Source organism: Rhinolophus hipposideros, assembly GCF_964194185.1.
Source record: "Rhinolophus hipposideros genome assembly, chromosome: 6".
NCBI classification, from domain to species: domain Eukaryota; kingdom Metazoa; phylum Chordata; class Mammalia; order Chiroptera; family Rhinolophidae; genus Rhinolophus; species Rhinolophus hipposideros.
The window spans coordinates 85,184,790-85,205,126 of NC_138052.1; the positions used below are offsets into that span (position 1 = coordinate 85,184,790).

General features: G+C 48.1%; 1 protein-coding gene across 2 annotated transcripts; it reads left to right on the forward strand.

Annotated features, from left to right (window-relative positions):
- Positions 1–11,887: 11,887 nt before the first annotated feature.
- On the forward strand, positions 11,888–16,449 carry LOC308499362 (tubulin alpha-1B chain-like). Of its 2 annotated transcripts, none has more exons than XM_081052686.1 (3): positions 11,888–12,235; positions 12,576–12,724; positions 12,937–16,449. In XM_081052686.1, exon 3 carries the CDS (start codon positions 13,384–13,386, stop codon positions 14,458–14,460), a length of 1,077 nt encoding a protein of 358 aa, XP_080908812.1. In that variant the 5' UTR covers positions 11,888–12,235; positions 12,576–12,724; positions 12,937–13,383; the 3' UTR covers positions 14,461–16,449. The 2 variants fall into 2 exon arrangements, with proteins under 2 accessions (XP_080908812.1, XP_080908811.1); XM_081052685.1 differs by having other exon boundaries at positions 12,099–12,235; positions 13,527–16,449.
- Positions 16,450–20,337: the final 3,888 nt, after the last annotated feature.

The following is a 20,337-nucleotide window of genomic DNA, read 5'->3' on the forward strand; positions in this document are numbered from 1 at the left end:
GGGGCCGAGCGCCAGGCTCGCCCACTAGAAGCTGGGCGGCCTGGAGGCCACGCCTCCCGAGGGGTAGGCGGCTCCGAGGGGTGGGGCCAGAGACGGTACCTTCCCCGCGCGTGGCCGGGGTCTCTCACCTGTCGGACGTGTGTTAGGAGAAGCAGGCCGGGCTTTAACCCCACGCTCCCGGTTTTGAACCCATACTTTGGGATCTCGAGCGCTGCTGCACCGACGCAGGACGCGGTGCTAGGGCGCGTCTCGCCTGCACCTGCGTCATGGGGTCGCCGGTCACTCAGGTTTTCTGACTTAGGCCGGGTGCCATAGAGGCTGTTCTTCCGAGGTGGCTTTACCGGACCTTCGCCCCTGCCCTCTGTGTCCCGCCTCTCTGGAGGCTCCAACCGACTGCCTGGCTCCGGCCGGTCCGGGAGGAACCCCTTGCGGCTGCACGCCGCCTGCTGGTCCCCGGCTGGGACGGCTGGCCTCCGCCAATGCCTGTGGGCGGCCGAGGACCGGATGCTGCACAGTTTGAGACCCAGGGTGCCGATCCCTTAGACTGCCCTACCGAGCTGAGCCCCGCAGCCTACCTGCGAAGGCCGACCCCGAGAATCTGCCACCGCTTGGCCGCTGCCCGCGGGTCAGTGGCCTCGTCATCAGCGCCGTCACTATTAGCGAGCCCTTGCCACTGCTACCGGCCCGCTTTCCTGCTGCCAGAACCGCGGGAGCTCTGGCCTAAAGCCCTTAGGATCTCGATTCACATTCTGACTGCCCTGGGTGACCTTGGGCAGGTGACTTAACCTCCCCGAGTCCTTGGCATCGGTGAAAAGGAGACAGTAATTCCAACCTGAAAGCGTTGTTGTGACGTATCAAGATGTTTGTTGACACTGAAGAGGAAAAAACATGGAAATTCTGATATCGTGGCTGATTTTGACTTTCCCATCCGCTTCTGTCCCTAAGCCGTGGCAGGATCAGCGACCTGCATCTTAACACCTTCAGTGCTCAGATGGAGGCCTCAGCAGAAGCTATTCTTTCTAAGTGTCATTTTCATTTCTTGCAAGAATGGGTTTTTTCATCTATTTCTGCTTTTCCTTATGTGCCTTTCATTTTCTAGCTGTCTCGCTTCACTGGGGAAATTCATTAGGAAATGCTCCATGTGCCATTGGCACACATTTGAGAAACCTGTCTCCCGGGCTAGTCAGTTGGAAAGGATTCACCTGCCTCTCCTACCATAGTGTTTCCTAGGGCAAGGGCTGTCTGACAACACAACACAGCAGGATAAAATAACTAGTATGGCAACTTTCTATCAACAAAATAGTTAATTGACTTAGGCAAGGCATGGAAAGAAATACAGTGAAATATGACAAGGTCTCCTTTCCCAGTGGACTTGCCATCTGGTTGGGAGAACAAGACTCATTCATAAAAAAGAAAACTGACAAGGGCATAGAGTGAGGCTGCTTTGGGAAATGGGGTCATGGTCTCCACAGAGCAAGAACCCTTGGTGATTACAGAACACGTGGCCTCGTGCAGACCTTCCTTGGCTCTCTTTTTCCATTGTCACTCCCACCCCAGCAGAATGAATATCATAAGAGATTTTAGCTATTTAGGCAAAACCCTAAAACTCTTTGACCTCCAGGTTCAGATTCATTTGTGAAACTGGGATAACTGCAGATTGTGAAGACTAGATGAATTTAGGGATGTGTAGAGACGCAGCAAAGCGCTGTGTAAGCAACTGTCTGGATTCTTAGAGCATTTTATTAATTTATTTTAGTGCATGTAGCACATCACACTGCATTTATTTGTGTACATGTCCATCTTACTAGATAGCAAATTTGGTGAAGGTAATTGTCTCAGCCATCTTTCTGTCCCTAGTTCCTAGCATGGTGCTTAGCACATGGTAGGCATTTGCTAAGTGAGCATCAGATGAATTGTTTCACTTCAGAGATGGGACTAAAATTAGGGTAGAAGTCTAAGAAGCCAGAAGTTACAAATTGCCTCTCAGAAATGTTTTGTTTGGCCCTCACAGTGTTAACCCCTGTAGCATTTAGAATATGGGGGAAAAATCAGAAATTGTCTTTGTGTTGGGGCATCCCCAAGACCACCCCCATGTTAGGAGGTTAGCTAGAAGGACTCAGCATAAAGTTGTACCCATAACTAAGGTTTATTACAGCGATATAGGAAGGATACACCACTGGATGGTAAAGGGAAAAGACACATGGGGAGTCTAGAGGAATCTATGCCCTCTCCCTCCCATAAGGGCTTACAAAGTGTGTTCCTCCTTCAGAATGAAAATGGAGCAACATTTCCCTGCAGTGTTTCTGCCAAAGGAATTCCATTAGACACACAGTACCCAAGGTCTTATTGGGGGCTGGTCACATAGGCACCTCTGCATTGCACATACCAAAATTCCAGACTCCTAGAAGAAAAGCAGGTGTTCAACATAAACCATATTATTTACACAAACAGTCTAGGCACAGTGAACCATCACTGTTTGTTAACTGCTGATTGGGAACACTCCAAAAGCCAAGTTTCCAGGTGCCAGCCAAGGACCAACCTTGCAAGCAGGCCTTTCTAAGGGTAGTAATCTCAGGCCTGCTATGTTAACTTTTTCTTCACGGTCATATAAAAATGCAGATTTCTAGCTTTTACTGAAAAGAACTGAAAGATCTGGCCAAAGTAGGCCTGCATTCCCATTTGGCAACACTGGTAGGCAGAATAATAGGTCCCCCCAACCCCCCGAAGATGTCCACATTCTAATCCCCAAGAACCTGTGACTATGTATGTTCTGGGAAAAAGGCTTTGCAGATGTGATTAAGGTAAAGATCTTGAGATAATTCTGGATTTTCTGGGTGGGCCCAAAGTAATCACAAGGGTTCTTATAAACGGAAGAGGAAGGCACCGGGTCAGAGTAAGGGAAGCAGAGGTCAGAAGCAGAGGTCAGAGTGATTTGATTGTTGGCTTTCAAGATGGAAGAGAGCAATGAGTCAGGCATATGGGCAGCCTCTAGAAGATGGGAAAAGTGAGGAACAGATTCTTCTCTAGAGTTTCTAGAAGGAGGCAACCGTGCCAACATCTTGAGTTTAGCCCTGTAAAACCAATTTTGGACTTCCAATCTCCAGAACTATAAAATAATCTGTGTTGTTTTAAGCTAAGAAGTTTGCAACAATTTGTTTCAGCAGCAACAGGAAACCAACAGGGCAACACATGGAGCTGGGTAGTGGCTATCTTCTTAGAATGGACAACAAGCTGCTCAGGTTCACTTCGTTCTCACCACTCTGTGTCTCCCTGACACAGGTGATGAGTGTTTGTTGTCATTTAATATCATCTGCTCAGCCCACCTTACACATTTATGTTACCCTGGCCCCTGTAGCAAGGAGTTCACAACCCCTGAGCAGGCCTTCTGGCAAGGAAAATGGACAGGACAAAGGTGCAGGGAGAAGTGCCTAAGGCATGTTAGTGGGATACAGGTTCTGCTTCTGAGTGTGTGTGTGTGTGTGTGTGTGTGTGTGTCCTCAGGATATATACAGATGCCGCTGAATTAGAGCCATAAGGTCTGGGTGGGTGTGCAGGTAACAGTTCATATAAACAGATTGAAAGCTTTTAGACATTCGCATACACGTACAGAATCTAGAAGATGATTCCAGGCAATTCTTCACTCCTGCCATTAAATAACCACTTAATTTATCTACCCTACATAGGTATCCAGCAGGCCACTCTTTGGATTTCTCTCCCTCTTCCCTTTGCCCATTGTTATCTCCATCTTTTCCAGCCCTTTCCCAGAATCTCACACCTTCATCTTGGAGCAGTGCAGCAAGGTCCTCAAAGTTTCAAATGACCCCACTAGTTGTACTGGGAGAAGTGGCGCTGAGCCTTAGTGCACATCCTACTGTTTTTCCAGGCTGGAGCATCGACCAGCTGTCCACCTTCTCACAGCACAACCTTTCTAAAGGGCTATCTATGTCTTTTCTCTCCTCCCCACTCTCCCTGCAGGCTTGGTTCCTGTGCTTCACTGAGATCCTCTTGCCAAGGTCTCTGGTGACCTCCAGTTGTCAAAGCCAAAGGTCACATCTCTGTCTTCATCTTTCTCAGCCTCTCAGCCGTGTTCAACAGAGGTGATCCTTCTTCCTTGAAACACTTCCTTCTTGGCTTTAATGACATCCCCTCCCCACCCCCATTTTTTGTTCTGGCCACTCCTTCTTGGTGGTTTTTGATGGCTTGCTTCTAAGGGTGTTCCCCCTAGCTCAGTCCCAGGCTCTGTCTTTTCTTTGTTTTTCTCCCTGCAGGAGCAATTGTTGAAGGTGGGTGATCTGAGTATATGGTGTTTTATTATATTATCTCCACTTTGGGAAAATTGTGTAATGTCCTTAGTAAAAAGTTTTTGTAACATTTCTAGAGTTATTCAAAAAGGAACAGAGTGAGAGTATATACATTCCCAAACCATAGTGAAAGTAAGGAATCATGAGAAAGCAATATGCTGATAACTCTCAAATTTGTGTCTCCGTTTGGGACCTCTCTGAACTTCAGACTCACACAACTATTCGCCTTCTTGACATCTCCACTTGAGAGCCTGTTAGACATCTCAAATATAACGCATTCAAGAGTGGAACTTCCCATATCCTGCCCTTACCCCACTCACGGCCAATCCTGTTTCTGCCCTAGGCTTCTGAGACTAAGGAACAATATCACCTCCCAACCACATGCTTAAGTGAAAAACCTAGGATCATCCTGCATTCCTCTCTTTCCCTCACTCCTCCTCCTCTTTTTTTAGTTAGAATGTTTTTCCCTACACACCACGCTTTAGGCATTTTTTTTTAAATTGGGGAATATTGGGGAACAGTGTGTTTTTCCAGGACCCATCAGCTCCAAGTCAAGTCATTGTCCTTCAATCTAGTTGAGGAGGGCGCAGCTCAGCCCCAAGTCCAGCGGCCATTTTCAGTCTTAGGTGAAGGGGGAGCAGCCCACCATACCCTGCGGGAATCGAACCAGCAACCTTGTTGTTAAGAGCTTGTGCTCTAACCAACTGAGCTATCCAGCCACCCAGTTTGAATTTTTTTTGGCTGCAAATAACGGAAAGCTTGACTAACAGTGGCTTAAACATTGAGAATATTTATTATCCCACAACAAATCTGAGTGTAGGACGATTCCCAGGTTGATTTAGTGCTGTCACCAATAACTCCGGTATTTCCAGCTTTCTGCTCTGGAATCCTCCATGGGCTGGTGACATCTTCCCTCATAACCATAAGATGGCTGCAAGCAGCTCCAAGTATCATGTCTTCATATGACACTGTCCTAAGGCAGGAAAGGGGGGTTTCCTCCCACATCTCTTTATCAGAGAGAAAAACCTTTCCTTAAACCAGACTTCCGCTTATATCTCACGAACACCATGCCTACACCAGTCACTAGAAGGAGGGAATAGAATTACCATGAATGGTTTAGACTGCCTTATAGCCATAGATCTAAGGAAAGGCCATCTTCCTTGAGCAAGTGGAAAGGTGAGTAATTAAACAAAATCAGGACCCTGCCAGCAAAGAAGTGAAGGCAGGGGCAGGTAAGGCTGTTGGGTACAGCTGCCTCACGCCACTTTAGCATGTCCCCTTACTTGGAACCCAGCTACTTCCCTTCATCCCTGCTGTAGTCCAAGCTCCCACCCCCTCATTTCTGGATGCCAACAGTAGCCTCCTAACCAACTTCCTGCTTCTGCTTTTGAACCACTATAATGCATTCTCCACACAGCAGCTGCAATACTCTTTCTGAAACACAAACTAAGCAATCATGCTTGCTTAACCTCCCCCCATTGCACTTGTAATAAAAGCCCTTCTCCTCCCAAGGCTCCTTTACCTGCGTGATCTCATATAGCTCCCTTCCTTATTCTATTTTCTTGAGTACATGGGGCTCGCTCCTACCTAGGAACCTTTGCACTGTCTATTCTCTCTGCCTGGATCACTCTTATCCAGATCTCGCCATGGCTGACACCTTTTGATTCAGTCTCTGTTTAAATAGTACCTTTTTAGAGAGCTGCTCCCTCTCAGTTTTAGCCCCCCCCCACCTCCCATCTCTTTCTGTGTCATTATCCTGTTTTGCTTTCTTCACGTGCCTATTGCGATGTGAAACTGTCTCCTTTATTCATTATGTATCTCCTCATGAAAACGTCAGTTCCTTGGGAGCATGCACTTTTTTGAGCACCGCTGTATCCCCGGTACCTGGAACAGTGTTTGGCACATAGCAGATGTTCAATAAATATTTGTGGAAGGAATTCAGAGTATTAATTGTCCCTCATTTTATAACTTAGATACATTAAAATGCTTTCAAAACCTCAGTCTCTCTATCCTGTTTTACATAAGAGCCCTCCCCGCACCTGCCTTTAGGATAATTTTCTTTTCAGAGTTGGTGATGTCTAGGTTGACTCTGAGATGCCCAATGTTGAAGACCAGTTGGGGGAAGTTGAAGTGCTGGACAAAAGAGTTTTGGGCCCAGTGAGCCCTCTGGGCCCCAAATCCCTCCATCTGGATAATAATTCCTCTGGATGCTAATTCCTGAGGTCTATGGCTTCAACTCGTGGAAGTCTGAGCTTCCTTAGACTTTGAAGTGGTGGTTGGCAGTGTCTTCTCTCTGAGGATTTTGACCTCTTACTTCCAGATAGAAAAGACCAGTCCACAGCCAAAGTTATCAAGAGTTAACCATCTTGATATTCTGGTTCACTCCTTAGTATATGATGAAAAGACTCTGACAAAACCCCTACCTCAAAATAACCCTTACCATTTGCCACAGTGACTGAAATTTCACATTAGCAATTACTTCCTGGATAGGGTTTCTAGGTAAAATTCTTTTATGTGCTAAATCTGGCATTTCTATTCTGGGTCATGGTTGCTATCTGGAAGAGTGACAGGAGAGATGTAGTGTGATTTCCAGGCAGCATTAGGGTCCATTTAATGTGACCAGTCATGCATTTGAAGTCAGATCTGTCAGCTTGGTTCTGGGTTTTTCCACTGTTTAGCTGGGTCAGTATAGGCACAGAGTTGGTGAAGAAATGGGTTCAGTCAAACAAGGCTGCTGACGCTAGAGGGAGGCAAGGAAGTTAGGGGTACACAAGAGAGTGATCACCACTGACCATGTAAGTTAAGATGGGAAGGAAGGAAATAAAGACACAGGAGGGGGATGAGGGACAATGACAGCTCATCCACGGGGACAAAGGAGAAGCACTGAACCTGAATCCCAAATGAATCTTAATTCTACCACTAATTAAACCCATGTAACCTTGGGTAAGACACAAGAGGCTTCAATTTCCTTTTCTTCATCATGGGAATGGAGGCCCCGCCTTGCCTACCTCACAAAGTTGCTGAGGGACTCAAAGGAGATAAGGGGTGAAGCCTGCCTTAAGAACTACAAAGCAGGAACAAATGCCAGAGATGAACATTTTGTATTTCATAATTTTGCCTAAGGCCATTTCTCCATACAAGGCAACTCTTTCTGTGGAGAAATCAGGCTAGGCTAGACCAGCAATGACTTGCACTAACATAGGGAGAGACACTGACAAATAGCCCCAAGCCCTGCTCATCAGCTTGCTTTCCCTGTGGAGAAAAACAGCAATTCTGGAAATGTTATCTTGTTTAACCCTTACAATACTACTTCTCCCCATTCTACAGATGAGAAAACTGAGGCAAGATGTTAAATGCTACAGACATGGCTCAAACCAAGCGGTAGTTCCCTATGTTCTATGATAGTCTGAGTTTCTACCCAGAAGGCCCTGAGGTTGATCTCTTGCCCCCGTTTTCCTTATTTCTGGTTCACTGCAGACTCTTAGTAGCCCCACCCACACTCCAACTCGTTCCCCTCTTTGGGCCCAGGCCTGGTAATCAAGTCAACAGGCCTGCCATCCTGGGGATGTTTCGAACAACATTCCCACCCTGAGAGCAGACCAGAGAGGATAAGGAGGCTGGTAGCTGTGGGTCTCTCACAGACCCATCCCCACCTTCCATCTAGCAGCAGACAGAAAGACAGTGTGGGGACAGAGCTCCAGAGAGCAATTTCCAGGCTCTCGGCCTCACATAGAAAGGTGCTGGCTCAGATAGTAAATGGCCATCAACTGTGATTGGATGGTCATCAGTTGTGGCTAGTTGGCCGTCAGCGGTAACCAGTGAGCCATTGGCCACTAATATAACTTCTGTGGCTACGGTAGCAGAAAATGGGGGGCTAGCAAGAAGATGGTGGTTGAGCCTGCAAGCGGAGCAGTGAGGCTTGTGAACAGTGTGGCTCCTGCTTCCTGTGTCTCCAACCCAGCCGCCATCGAGAATATAGTGGTATGACTCCCCTATCTATGGCTCCATGGGTGTTCCTTTTTGGCCTCACCATGTCCTGCCTTTTTATGTGGGGAGCGGGAGCTGACACCCCGCATGATACCAGACCCCTCACGACAGACAGATGACCCCAGCTAGCTCCCAGCCAGGCAGCATGGTGAGCAGGGGTGGGGTGCATGCAAGTGAGAGTCCCAGTAGGCCCAGGTGGGTGGTGTGAGGGACCTTTGGGAGTACAGATGTTTACGGGACTAGGTGTGAGTAGGTGCAGTGGGGAAGGGGAAAGGAGCCTTACAGATGTGAGTGCGGCACCTCCATGTGTGTTGGTATGTGGGGCATACTCAGGGGGTGCAGAAGAACAGGCGATGGTAACCAGGATGTGGCTCTGAGCCTGGGCTCAGAGGCAGGGCTGCTGAAAACCTCTAAAGTTAGTGGTAGGGAGTGTGGGGTAAGCAGGACTGCAGCAGAAAAATGTAGGCATTTTCCTACAAACCCTGGGCCCCACAGCAGACTCACCGTGGTCTCACCTCCCAGCTGTGGGGACACATCTTCATAGCCCTGCCATTTGCAGTTATTATCAGTGGGGAGAGAGAGAAGGAGGAAGGAGAGGGAGAGTGCTCTCATTTATCGAGAATTGGCTGGGCTTGGGCTCATCTGATATCTTTAACATGTCTCCCCACCAGGCAGGATAGAAGAGCAGTTAAGAGCTAGTTGCTTAACCTCTCTGAGACTCAGTTTCCTTATTTGTAAAATGGGTTAATAAAAATACCTACCTCGGGGGGTTGTTGTGAAAATTAAATGAGATAATGTGTATGAAGCACTTAGCACAGTGATTGGCACCTAACTAGTGCTTAATAAATGGGAACTAATCATTATACTCACAGTGATAAAGCTTGCTGGTTCAGGTATGAAACTATATTATTTTTATAGTCAAAAGAAAAAGGAGCTAGAGCAACTGAAGTGAAGTAACTTGTCTGAAGTCATAGAGGAACAGGGCTTTGAGGCCAAGTCTGTGTGACTCCCAGGGCTCAGTTCTTTGCCCCAATGTAAAGGGCATCATTTCCAGCATCACAGGAATACCCAAGAGGTCAGAGATGCTTGGCATGGGCCAGCAGTTGGGGGGACCAGGACTGTGTGTGGCTTTGTAGACAGAGCCTGGGCAAGCTTGGAAGTGCAGCAGCTGATGCTGGCCTCGCCAGCTGATTGGTGAGTTGGGTTGGCCCTTCCTCCTGGACCTGGGGATTTCTGAACTCCTTGTCCCTCAATCCCTCCCAGTTTAATTCATTGCCTCTCTTACTACGACAGAAAGAGTTGGGGGATGGGGAGCTGTAGGGGGATATGTATGGTGCACCCTAACATGTGTCACAAAACGAGCCAGGCCACGTGCATGCATTCTTTCATTTGATCCTCATAAGAATTCTAGGGGGCTCTTTTTTTAGGGGGCTCTTATTATCACCCCCGTGTCACAGGGGAGGACACCCACAGAGAGGTTAAGACTCTTGCTCAAAGCAAGTAGAGAAGTAATAGGGCTGGGATACAAATGATTTATGGATTAATCCCAGTCATCTAAAAATCATAAGAAGTCAAGGCCCTTATGTCATATAAAAATGGCAGTGACTTGTTAAATTTACGGAGGAAGCATCCTCATTAAAGATTTATGAAATATTTCAGACATGCAAAAAAGTATAAAGAATAATATAATGAATGCCTGCTACCCACTTTAAGAAATAGAATCTCTGCATTCGCCTGTACCAGAGAGAACCATTACTCCAAATTTGGTGTTAATAGTTTCCCTTGCCTTTTTTTAAAAAAGATTTTTATTAAAAATATAGCTAACATGAAATATTATGGGTGTACACTATAGTTATTCAACAATTATATACCTAAAGAAGTGATCACCATGATAAATCCAGCAACTACGTGACACTCTACTATGCTATCATAATATTATTTCCCTTGCTTTCTTTAGTTTTGTTGCAATACACACACATTATAAGGATATATAGTAAATATATAACTTCATCTGTAAATGATGCATCATATTATTTTACAAGTTAAAGATTTATATAAATGGTATCATATTGTATGATTCTTCTTAATTTGCTTTTTATCTGGTGAGAATTTTTGGGGTAAGATTCTGCCTTGTATTTCATTCATTTCCACTTCCAAATCATTCTTTAACCATTTTCTCCTGCTGAAGGACACTTAATTGGCTTCCATTGCTATGGTGCTATGAGAGTTTTTGCACCTGTTTTCTTGTTTACCTGGGTAAGAATCTCTCTAGAGCACAAACACCTTCAGCTTTCCTAGACAGTGCCAAATTACTCTCCAGAAGAGACGTACCACTGGCGCCTTCTACCACAGTGGAAGAGTTCACATTATTCCACACCCTCCACATTACTAAGCCTTAACGTTTGGGGAAACACGATGAATGTGCTCGTTTTGTTTTTAAGGTCTGTGGTAATCACTTCTCAAGCAGAGCTGGGAGACATATTCTGGTACCCCACTTACCCCACTGTCACACATATATCTGTTAACGTATGAAACTCTCCTTTCCCTACACAGCTTCAGGAGGGCAGCGACCAAGTATTAGGTGTTATGGATAGCCAGGGTCAGCACAGTGTTCAGCATAGTAGAGGCTCAATAAATGGGATACAGCGAGTGGGCCGCCTCCTTGATTCTCACGGGCTCCCCAGGAAGGACACTGACCTTTCTCATTTCTAGGACCAAACAGGTGATCCCAGTCCTGCATCAGGGCCAAGAGTTTGTTGACCACCAGCCTTGAATCACGTGGGGAAGACCTTTCTTCCTAGTTCCAGAACCATGCTGTGGGAACAGAGCCAGGACAGCAGTTTCCAGGCTCTCGGTCTCATGTGGAGAGGTGCTGGCTTGAGTAGTAGATGGCCATCAGCTGTGACTAGTTGGTCGTCAGCTGTTACCGGTTAGCCATTGGCCACTAATATAACGGCCGTGGCTGCACTAGCAGCGGATGGTGGCTGGCAAGTGCAGATTGTGGATTGCAGAGAGGCGCGGCTTGCAGTTGGCAAGTGAGGTTGGTTGGCAGAAAAGCGGACGGCAGGTTGCGGATCGTGTGGCTCCTGCTTCCTGCATCTCCAAACCAGCCGCCAGCGAGACTATTAGCGGTATGACTCCCCCATCCATGGCTCCGTGGGTGTTCCTTTTTGGCCTCACCATATCCTGCACTGTTATGCAGGGAGCGGGACTAGAGACCCCGCATAACACCCTGCATGACACATGCACACCCTAGAGAGGAAAGAATAGTGCGTGCACATCCATTTCAAGCCCACTTTTCCCTTCCTTGCTGGCATTTCTATCTGTAACAAGAATCCAGAGTTCCTTCTGCTTTTTCTACACCTCTTCCTTATCTCTGACCCATGAAAACTCACTTGTTTCCCTCAACAGTGGCCCTTAATTTCTTTCTGAATATGAGGGGGTTTATTCTGCCAGACTCATTTGATCCCCTCAACATTCCTCAAGACGCTTAGTCACTGAGCAGGACTCTGGAATCTTAGAACTGCCCACATATTCTGTTTTGGTCCAACCCCCAGAGCCAATGCCTGTTGGTCCTCAGTGCCACCAGTAAATACTGAGACACAGGAAGTAGGGCAAGGACAGCAGAGTCCAGGAAGCTTTGCGCTCAGCAGGAGAACTACTCAAGGAAGGAAGGCAGGAATCGTGTCCAGGCTTACTATGCTTTCTCTGTTCACTGTGTTCTCTGCCCTTTGCCCACTCAGCGTGAAGGTATTTCAGTCCACGTGGGGCAGGGTGGTGTGCAGACGGGCAATGCCTGCTGGGAGCTGTACTGCTTGGAATGGGGAATCCAACCACATGGGCAGATGCCCAGCGACAAGACCAGTGGAGGAGAGGACGACTGTCTCAGGGCCTTCTTTAGGGAAACTGGAGCTGCAAAGCACGTGGATTGGAGCGCACCGTGATTGGTGAGTGATGACCAGTCTGTGCCATGGCCTTGTCCCAGGTACCACAGCAAGCCTTTCTCTAGAACAGGAGGACCCTGGAGCCTGTGGCTCCCGGTTGCTGCTGCCGATTAGAACTCCAGATCGGCAGAACTACTGTCGCTCAGCTCCAGAGTCTCAAGGTCCCTCCATATCCCTTTCTTTTTCATTGAAGAACACTTAAAGTCAAGGACAATACAGTAGCCTGAATGGAGCTCCTCCAGGGTAGAACTTGGGGGCTTGGATACCCCACCCTATCTGGGTACCTTGGGGCTCTGGGAACCAGGCTGCGAGAGGAGGGCGCCTAAAACTCTGTTCATTACAGATGAAGTTCAGATGGGCACATACCACCAACTTTTCCATCCAGAGCAGCTCATCACAGGCAAGGAAGATGCTGCCAGTAAGTATGCCCGAAGCCACTATACCATTGGAAAGGAGCTCATCGACCTGGTGCTGGGCCGGATTCAGAAGCTGGTGAGAGAAGGGCTAAGGGCTGGGGAAAAGGGATTCTGGATTCCTGTTGTGAAGTGGTCTGGAGACCAGATGGGCGATGGGCCACTTCAGCCTTTGGGAGAGAGGCTCCTGGAAAAGTCTTAAACACACAGGATCAGGGCCCTGCATTCTGATCAGAGGAGGCAGGGCGTGCGCTCCAGCATGGAGCTGGCTGTCTTCTCTCTCTCTTATAGCAATGTGTCCAATGTTGGGCAGAGTGACCACCAGGGCAAACCTTTCCATGGGCTGCCTGGCCAAGCTATGGGGGTCCAGAAGCATTCCCAGAATATCATCTTGTATCATAGGGGTGTGGGCAGAAGGCTCTGTGAAAAACAGGGATCCAAATAATGCCAGTCCGGGGCTACAAGATGGACTTCTACCAAGGATGGGGATTGAGTTCCTAGATTGTTGATCTCAGTAGAGAAGCTCTGCAGAAACATCTGAAGTTGAATCAGGAGGACTCAAGTATGAAGTTGGGTGGAGCTGTCGAGTTATGATGACAATCCTACGTCACGGGATTCAAGAGAGCTGCCTGTTAGAGGCCTCAGGAGGTGTCAGAGGAAGAGGGACGAGGAGGAGAGAGAGTGGGCCTACCCCAGGGGACCTCTGTTGTGCTCTTGGAAAAGTCTTCTAAGGATTTTATGAAACTTTTGGGGCAATTTGAAACAGCACAAGCTGGTTCTTTCCCATTTGTCAGCTGTGCTTCACACCCCACATTTCTCTTTGCCTTCACTTGCGAGGCCAACCAGTGCACAGGACTTCAGGGCTTCCTGGTCTTCCACAGCTTTGGGGGTGGCACCGGCTCCGGCTTCACCTCGCTCTTGATGGAGCGGCTCTCTGTTGACTACGGCAAGAAATCCAAGCTGGAGTTCTCCATCTACCCAGCCCCCCAGGTGTCCACAGCCGTGGTCGAGCCCTACAACTCCATCCTGACCACCCACACCACCCTGGAGCACTCAGACTGTGCCTTCATGGTGGACAACGAAGCCATCTATGACATCTGCCGTCGCAACCTGGACATCGAGCGCCCCACCTACACCAACCTCAACCACCTCATCAGCCAGATCGTCTCTTCCATCACAGCCTCCCTGTGCTTCGACGGGGCCCTCAACGTGGACCTGATGGAGTTCCAGACCAACCTGGTGCCCTACCCCCGCATCCACTTCCCCCTGGCCACCTACGCGCCCGTCATCTCTGCCGAGAAGGCCTACCACGAGCAGCTGTCGGTGGCTGAGATCACCAATTCCTGCTTCGAGCCTGCCAACCAGATGGTGAAGTGCGATCCCCGTCATGGCAAGTACATGGCCTGCTGCCTGCTGTACCGTGGAGACGTGGTGCCCAAGGATGTCAATGCCGCCATTGCTGCCATCAAGACCAAGCGCAGTATTCAATTTGTGGACTGGTGTCCCACGGGCTTCAAGGTTGGTATCAACTACCAGCCGCCCACTGTGGTGCCCGGGGGTGACCTGGCCAAGGTGCAGCGTGCTGTGTGTATGCTGAGCAACACAACCGCCATTGCCGAGGCCTGGGCCCACCTGGACCACAAGTTCGACCTGATGTATGCCAAGAGGGCGTTTGTGCATTGGTATGTGGGCGAGGGCATGGAGGAGGGTGAGTTCTCCGAGGCCCGGGAGGATATGGCTGCCCTGGAGAAGGATTACGAGGAGTTGGGCATGCATAGTGTGGAGGGGGAGGGGGAAGAAGGAGAGAGGGTTTAATACTAGGGGGATGCTTTTGTATCTGTGCTAAATAAGGTGCTGTGGCCTTATTGTCTCACAAATGTCTTTTTCTCTTGGGAAAAACCATGAGAGGAGGGCTTCTCCTTCATGAGGGATAGAAAGGCTGGTATCTTAGTCTAGACTCCCCCAGAAAGCAGATCTGATTTTAGATTTCAATAAAGAGTACAATTCCAGGAAGCGGAATGGGGGCCCAAGTAAAGCAAGGAAGGAGGGAGAATTTACCCTAGCGAAAAGGTAGCTGAATAAATGGCATCTCAGAACCATTGCTTGGGTGAGAGAGTAAGAGAGGTGGTGAGGGTGGGGGAATTTATGCACTGGCTCCATTCTTCAGTTGGTTAAAATGTTGCCCTATTAAGCATGAGCCCCCCTCTGTTCTTCTGGGTTGCACACACTTGGGCTTCAGGGTCAACAGAGAAACCCTGGGGCAGGAGGCAAGATGATGTTAGGTCCGTGCCCCACAGGCTGCAACAAGTGCCTGGTGGGGCCAGGAGGTGCCTTAGAGTAGTCTGATACAGCTGATATAGCTGGTGTTCATCCTATAGATTCGGGTTTTGTTTTCTTCAGGCAGGAGGTTTGGGTTTAGAGAGTTCAGAAACTGGCATTAAGACAGAACAGTGGCACAGTGGCAGCAACAATTGGAGAATGGCTGGCAGTTGTGGGGGAAGGGGGGGTGGCTTCCCTTCCTCCAGTAAGCTCCATCAACCCTCAGTAGACAATTGACCCTTTTTTCAATCCTATGCCGCGTATTATGCAAGTACAGTTTCAAGCCCCACTTCCAACCAGATGGCTGCCCCTTAAATCCTTGTACATGGACTTTCTGTAGCCCCAGCTGGGCTGGAAGGATGGTTTAACCGTTGGAAATTTAGACAAGCCAACCTCACAGAGATTCAGTGCTCAGTGTTGCCTTCCGTTCTGTCCTTCCTGCAGTCTCCCCTTTCCCCAATATCTCACAGGAGGTGAGCTGAGGCCTTTTGAGAGGCCAGCAGGAGAGGCCAACAGAGAGGTGAGTCTTCAATGGCTGGGCATCCAGAGAGGCCGCCGGGCAGCCCTCCTGTCTGCTGTACCAGCCAGCCCACCCTGGGCAGCTGTAGGGTCGTCTCCTCTCAGACCCCGAGAGGCCACAGGCTCAGCAGGCCTGGGAAGGCAGCCCAAAGGTCAGCAACACTAAGAAGCTGCTATCATTCCAGAGCTGAAGATTAAGGGATGAGATGGTGATGGCAGAGCTTTGGAGCTAGAGCCACAGCAGAGCTACCCAGAGGGAGCAGGAGGGACCAAGGAGGGAGGGACATTGGGGAGGATGCAGAGCCATGCAGTGGACACAAGCACCATCAGAGATGCCCCCTGGTTTAGAGAGAAGGAGAGAATTACCCTGGCTTCTCCCTTCCTCTCACCCTCAATCTCCAGCCAGCAGCTCTGGTTGGCTGAACCTAGACAGATGCTAGTTGGCAAAAGGCCTAGAGAAAATGGGGTGCAGTCTTGTGAGATACAGAGCAGAGTAGAGAAGGTGGAGGAATAGATCTCAGAGAAAACAGACAAATAAAACACACAATCAGCACTGGAAATGGACTGACTCCTGCTTTTCCTTATCTGACCCATCACCTGTCCCTGTCACACTTGTCCCAATAATTACTTTGTCATAAGTAGTGGATGGAGTGGAAGCAACAGGATGGTGGGGGGTTTAGAGAAGAAAATGGGCATGCCCAGCGTAGCAGTTCCCGCCTCCTATTTTGGAATCATTTGCCCAGAGAGAGCAAATATTCTCCACTTTAATTTGAGAATTTAAGCTCACAGGGGAAGCTCTGTCCTAGGAAGACAGAGGCCTGCAGTTGTGTGTATATATGTATGTGTGGTGGTGCTGGGAAAGGGGTAATTTAATTCACAGGGAGTATTTAGAAGCCCATTTTGGCTGAATAGCTCAGCTATGTCCTCACACCCGTTTTATTTTTCCACTAAATGGACTGAATTCCAAATCTCTATTTGATTCCTGTGTCTTTCTCTCAACTGGTTTCAAACTTGGCAAAGGAAGAGGGGTTATTTTGGGAGCCCTTCAAACCCCAAGAAATGGCTGCCATTTATTGAGCATCTACTATGCACCAGACCCTGTAGCCATATTATCTCCTTTAATCCTGAGGTAAAGACAATTATACCCACTGGACTGGAAGCTTTATGGGAACAAGGCCTATTCTACTCTCAGCACCAGAATGTTGCCCAACATATATTAAATATTCAATATTTGTTGACTAGACTTGTGAAATGTGGCGACTGATGCTCAGAGAAGTTATGTAACTTGCCCAAAGTTACTCAGCTAGTAAAGGGAAAAATAAAGACTTACACCCAGGTCAGCCTGGGCCAAAACTTATGCTGATGTGCTCCCCTTCCTCATATGAACTCCCCTCCTGCCCACAGCAGTTCTAGGTACCCCTCCGGACAGCGCCTCTTCTGAGCCTGTCAAGTTCCCAGTGCCCAGACAGTGACTCAGGTGCCTTGAAGGCAGGGAGGGGGGTGACACTCCCCTTGACACTCCCATGCCCAGGCACTGTGGTGGAAGGCATGTGTTGGGGAGGTGCAGGGACCCAGCTTCTGAGCTGAACGAGGGAAGCGGCCTCTTTGGGGCCAAGTTTTGGGGCTGTAAGTGCCCTCTGGAAAGTCCTCCTCCCACCCCCGATCTCACAGGAGCTGAGGCCTTTGAGAGGCCAGCAGGGAAGGCCAAAAGGGAGGTGAATCTTCAATGGCTGGGCATCCAGAGAGGCCGCCAGGCCGCCCTCCTGTCTGCTGTACCAGCCCACCCTGGGCAGCTATAGGGCCATCTCCTCTCAGACCCTGAGAAGCCATCCAGCTAGAAACTGTGCTAGTAGAGACCAGCAGGCCTCGGTTGGACTAGGTGTGGGAGTGGGGAGGTGGCAATCCAGAGCTCCATGGGGCAGCTGGGAGTGCCATCCAGCCTGGCTCCTGGGCACTCCCTCAGTGCAGGGGAATGCTTTCATCCTTGACGCTTCTAAAGCCAGGCTACAATTACCTTCTGCAGACAGGTGCAAGAGACAGATTCCCAGCCATGGAATCCACTCGCCACATTTATTCCCTCGCCTCTGATGTGTCAGGAACATGCTTGCCTCCAGAGTTGTGTTCTCACCATTCCCTCCTTCTGGAATGTCACCTCCCCCTGCTTGTCTCGGTGTTGCCATTCCTTCCAGCTTAGGTCATGGTTACCCAGAACCCACCCAACCCTGGGCAGCTCTCCTTCCTCTAGATTCTCCTGGCACTTTCTGTGTTTCTATCACTCATTTGGTACTTGGCATGGACTTCCTTGTACGATAGCACTTAGCTTCTTGCCAATATCCTATTTCCCCAAATAGATTTTAATTCTGTATATGTTTGTACAGTTAGTATGTGCACATCCTTCAGAATTCAAAAACTACCAAAGCTGTTTACAAACAGCAAAAATAAGTCTATACAGTGAAAATGTCTCCTTATTGGTTCCCCTCTTGGCAGCCACAACTGTTGCCTTTTTTGTTAGTGTTTCCTTCCAGATACATCTACATTCGCATCTACATTCACGTATATACTAACGTGTGTATGTACATTTAGATACACGTTTTTCTATACCTGTTTTTTCACTTAGTAAATCTAGAAGATGGTCCATATCAGTTCATGTAAATGTACTCCATTCTTTCTGGTGACAGAATAGTATTCCATTGTATTCCATTCCATCACTTATTTAACCAGCCTGCTATTAATGAGTATTTAGGTTGATTCCAGTTCTTTGCTGTTGAAAAGAATGCTGCAACCCTTGTACATACTTCTTTGCACATATGTACGACCATAAATTATTAGAATTGGAATTGCTGGTCAAAGGCTATGTACCTTTAATTTTGATACACCTCAGATTGCTCTCTTTAGAATTTATACCAAATTTCCTTCCCTCTACGAGTGTATAAGAATGCCTGTTCCCACAGCCTTGCCCCTACGATGTGTTAAACTTTTTGATCTTCATCAATCATCTGATAAGTGAAACAGTATTTTGTCGCTGTTTTCCTTTATAATTCTCTTGTTAAGAGATTAAGCATCTTTTCATATATTTAAAAGCCAGTATTTTCTGAGGTGTCTTGTCTGTGTCCTTTGCCCATTTAAAAAATGGCATTCTTTTGTCTTATTAATTTGTTGGAATTCTTTGTGAACAAAGAAAATTGACCATTTGTTAGATGCAATTAATTTCCCCCAGCTGTCTATGTCCCAATTAGATTTTCATGTCCTTGAGTACAGGGACTGAAACTTAAACCTCTCTCTGTTCCTATTCTTAATATAATATCACATACTCATACATGTAGGTGCTAGACAAATGTCTGTGGAGATAAAAGAAGTAAGATAGAGATTTAGAAGATTTTCGAGTGACCTAACCTAACCTATTCCTTCCTCTTATACCAAGATCAGTCAGGACTCCTGTTGTAAAAAGCAGAAACTAGCTGGCAAATTACACACACACACACACACACACACACACACACACACACACACACACGGTAGCACACAGAATCAATACGAGGGCTGCCAATAAGGCTCCGCAAACAGGTAGGCACCGAGGTAAGCTGGACAGCCAGCACCATAGTCAAGGTCAGGGCACATGATAGCATGCTTAAAACACCCCTGACCCCTCTACGCACTGCGGGGAGGCCCCCTCCCACCTAGGCACCGAGGCTAACATTTCCTTCTGTAGACACTAGAGGCCGCCGCTGGCTCTGCCGCCATCACCACCCTTGCAGAAATGAATTCTCAACTGCCCCAGCTTCTCTGTGACTTGCTCCAGATTCAAAGTCCCAGTGGGAGCTTCTGATTGGCAGAGACTATGTCTTTTACCTGCACCCTTGGAGCCGAGAAGTCTGGGAGAGCAAGCGTCCGAGCTTTGTGGCAGGCCACCCATCAAGGCCTACGTAATGGGAATTCCCCAAATGTGGGCAGGAGACTCCAACTGTGAGCAGCCAGGAAAACTGGACAAATGCACACCACCCTCTTTTCTCATATCTGGTTCAAGCCCTTCTCTTTGGTGAAGCATTTCTGGGTCACCCGGTCTAAAAACACTCTTCTGGACTCACATAACAATTGCTTGGGTCAATCACGATGCCAGAGAGGATTTGTGCTAAGACCTACTATGAACAACGCCTCCTCTGACTTTCAAATAGCGCTGGTGTTACCTGTAGGGAGGACAAACTGAGTCCTCAGAGGTTTCCCCAAGTCACACAGTAGAGCCACCTTGCTCTATTGTTTCCAAAGCCTGGAGGTTTCCCAGTGGGCTGTATTAATGGACTGGTATCTTATCCAGTTGGAGCTCTGGGGAGGCAGGGATTGGGCCACATTCTTCTTTTTACAACGTGGCAGCATCTAGTATGTAGAAGATGCTCAATTAATACTTGGTGGATTGGCCTGGATGATATCAAACGGGAGCCTATTCTGGAGGGTTCGCTAACTCTCCCATGAGGTCTGAGCCCAGGAATCATTTTGAGGTGGAAGAATTCTATTCAGGATCACTTTGGGAAGAAAAACCTTGAATCCAGGGATTTCCTTTACTCTTTGTCTTCCTTTTACCCTTTAACCCCATCTCCTCAAACGTGTCAAAACAGGCAACAAGGGGTTTGCATTTGTTCATTATTTGATCATCAGTGATTGTTTTTTAACCCCACCATTGCCCTAACACTCCAGTAGGAGAAAAAGACACAATCTCTGCTCTGCGGAATTTATATTCTAGTGGAGGAGATGAACGTCAATTAAATAATCAAACAAATAAATGCTAATTCGTAGGATGCTCTGAGATGCTATCCGAGGCAGATCCGACCTATCCAGTTAAGTAGGGGCAGCCTCCTTTGA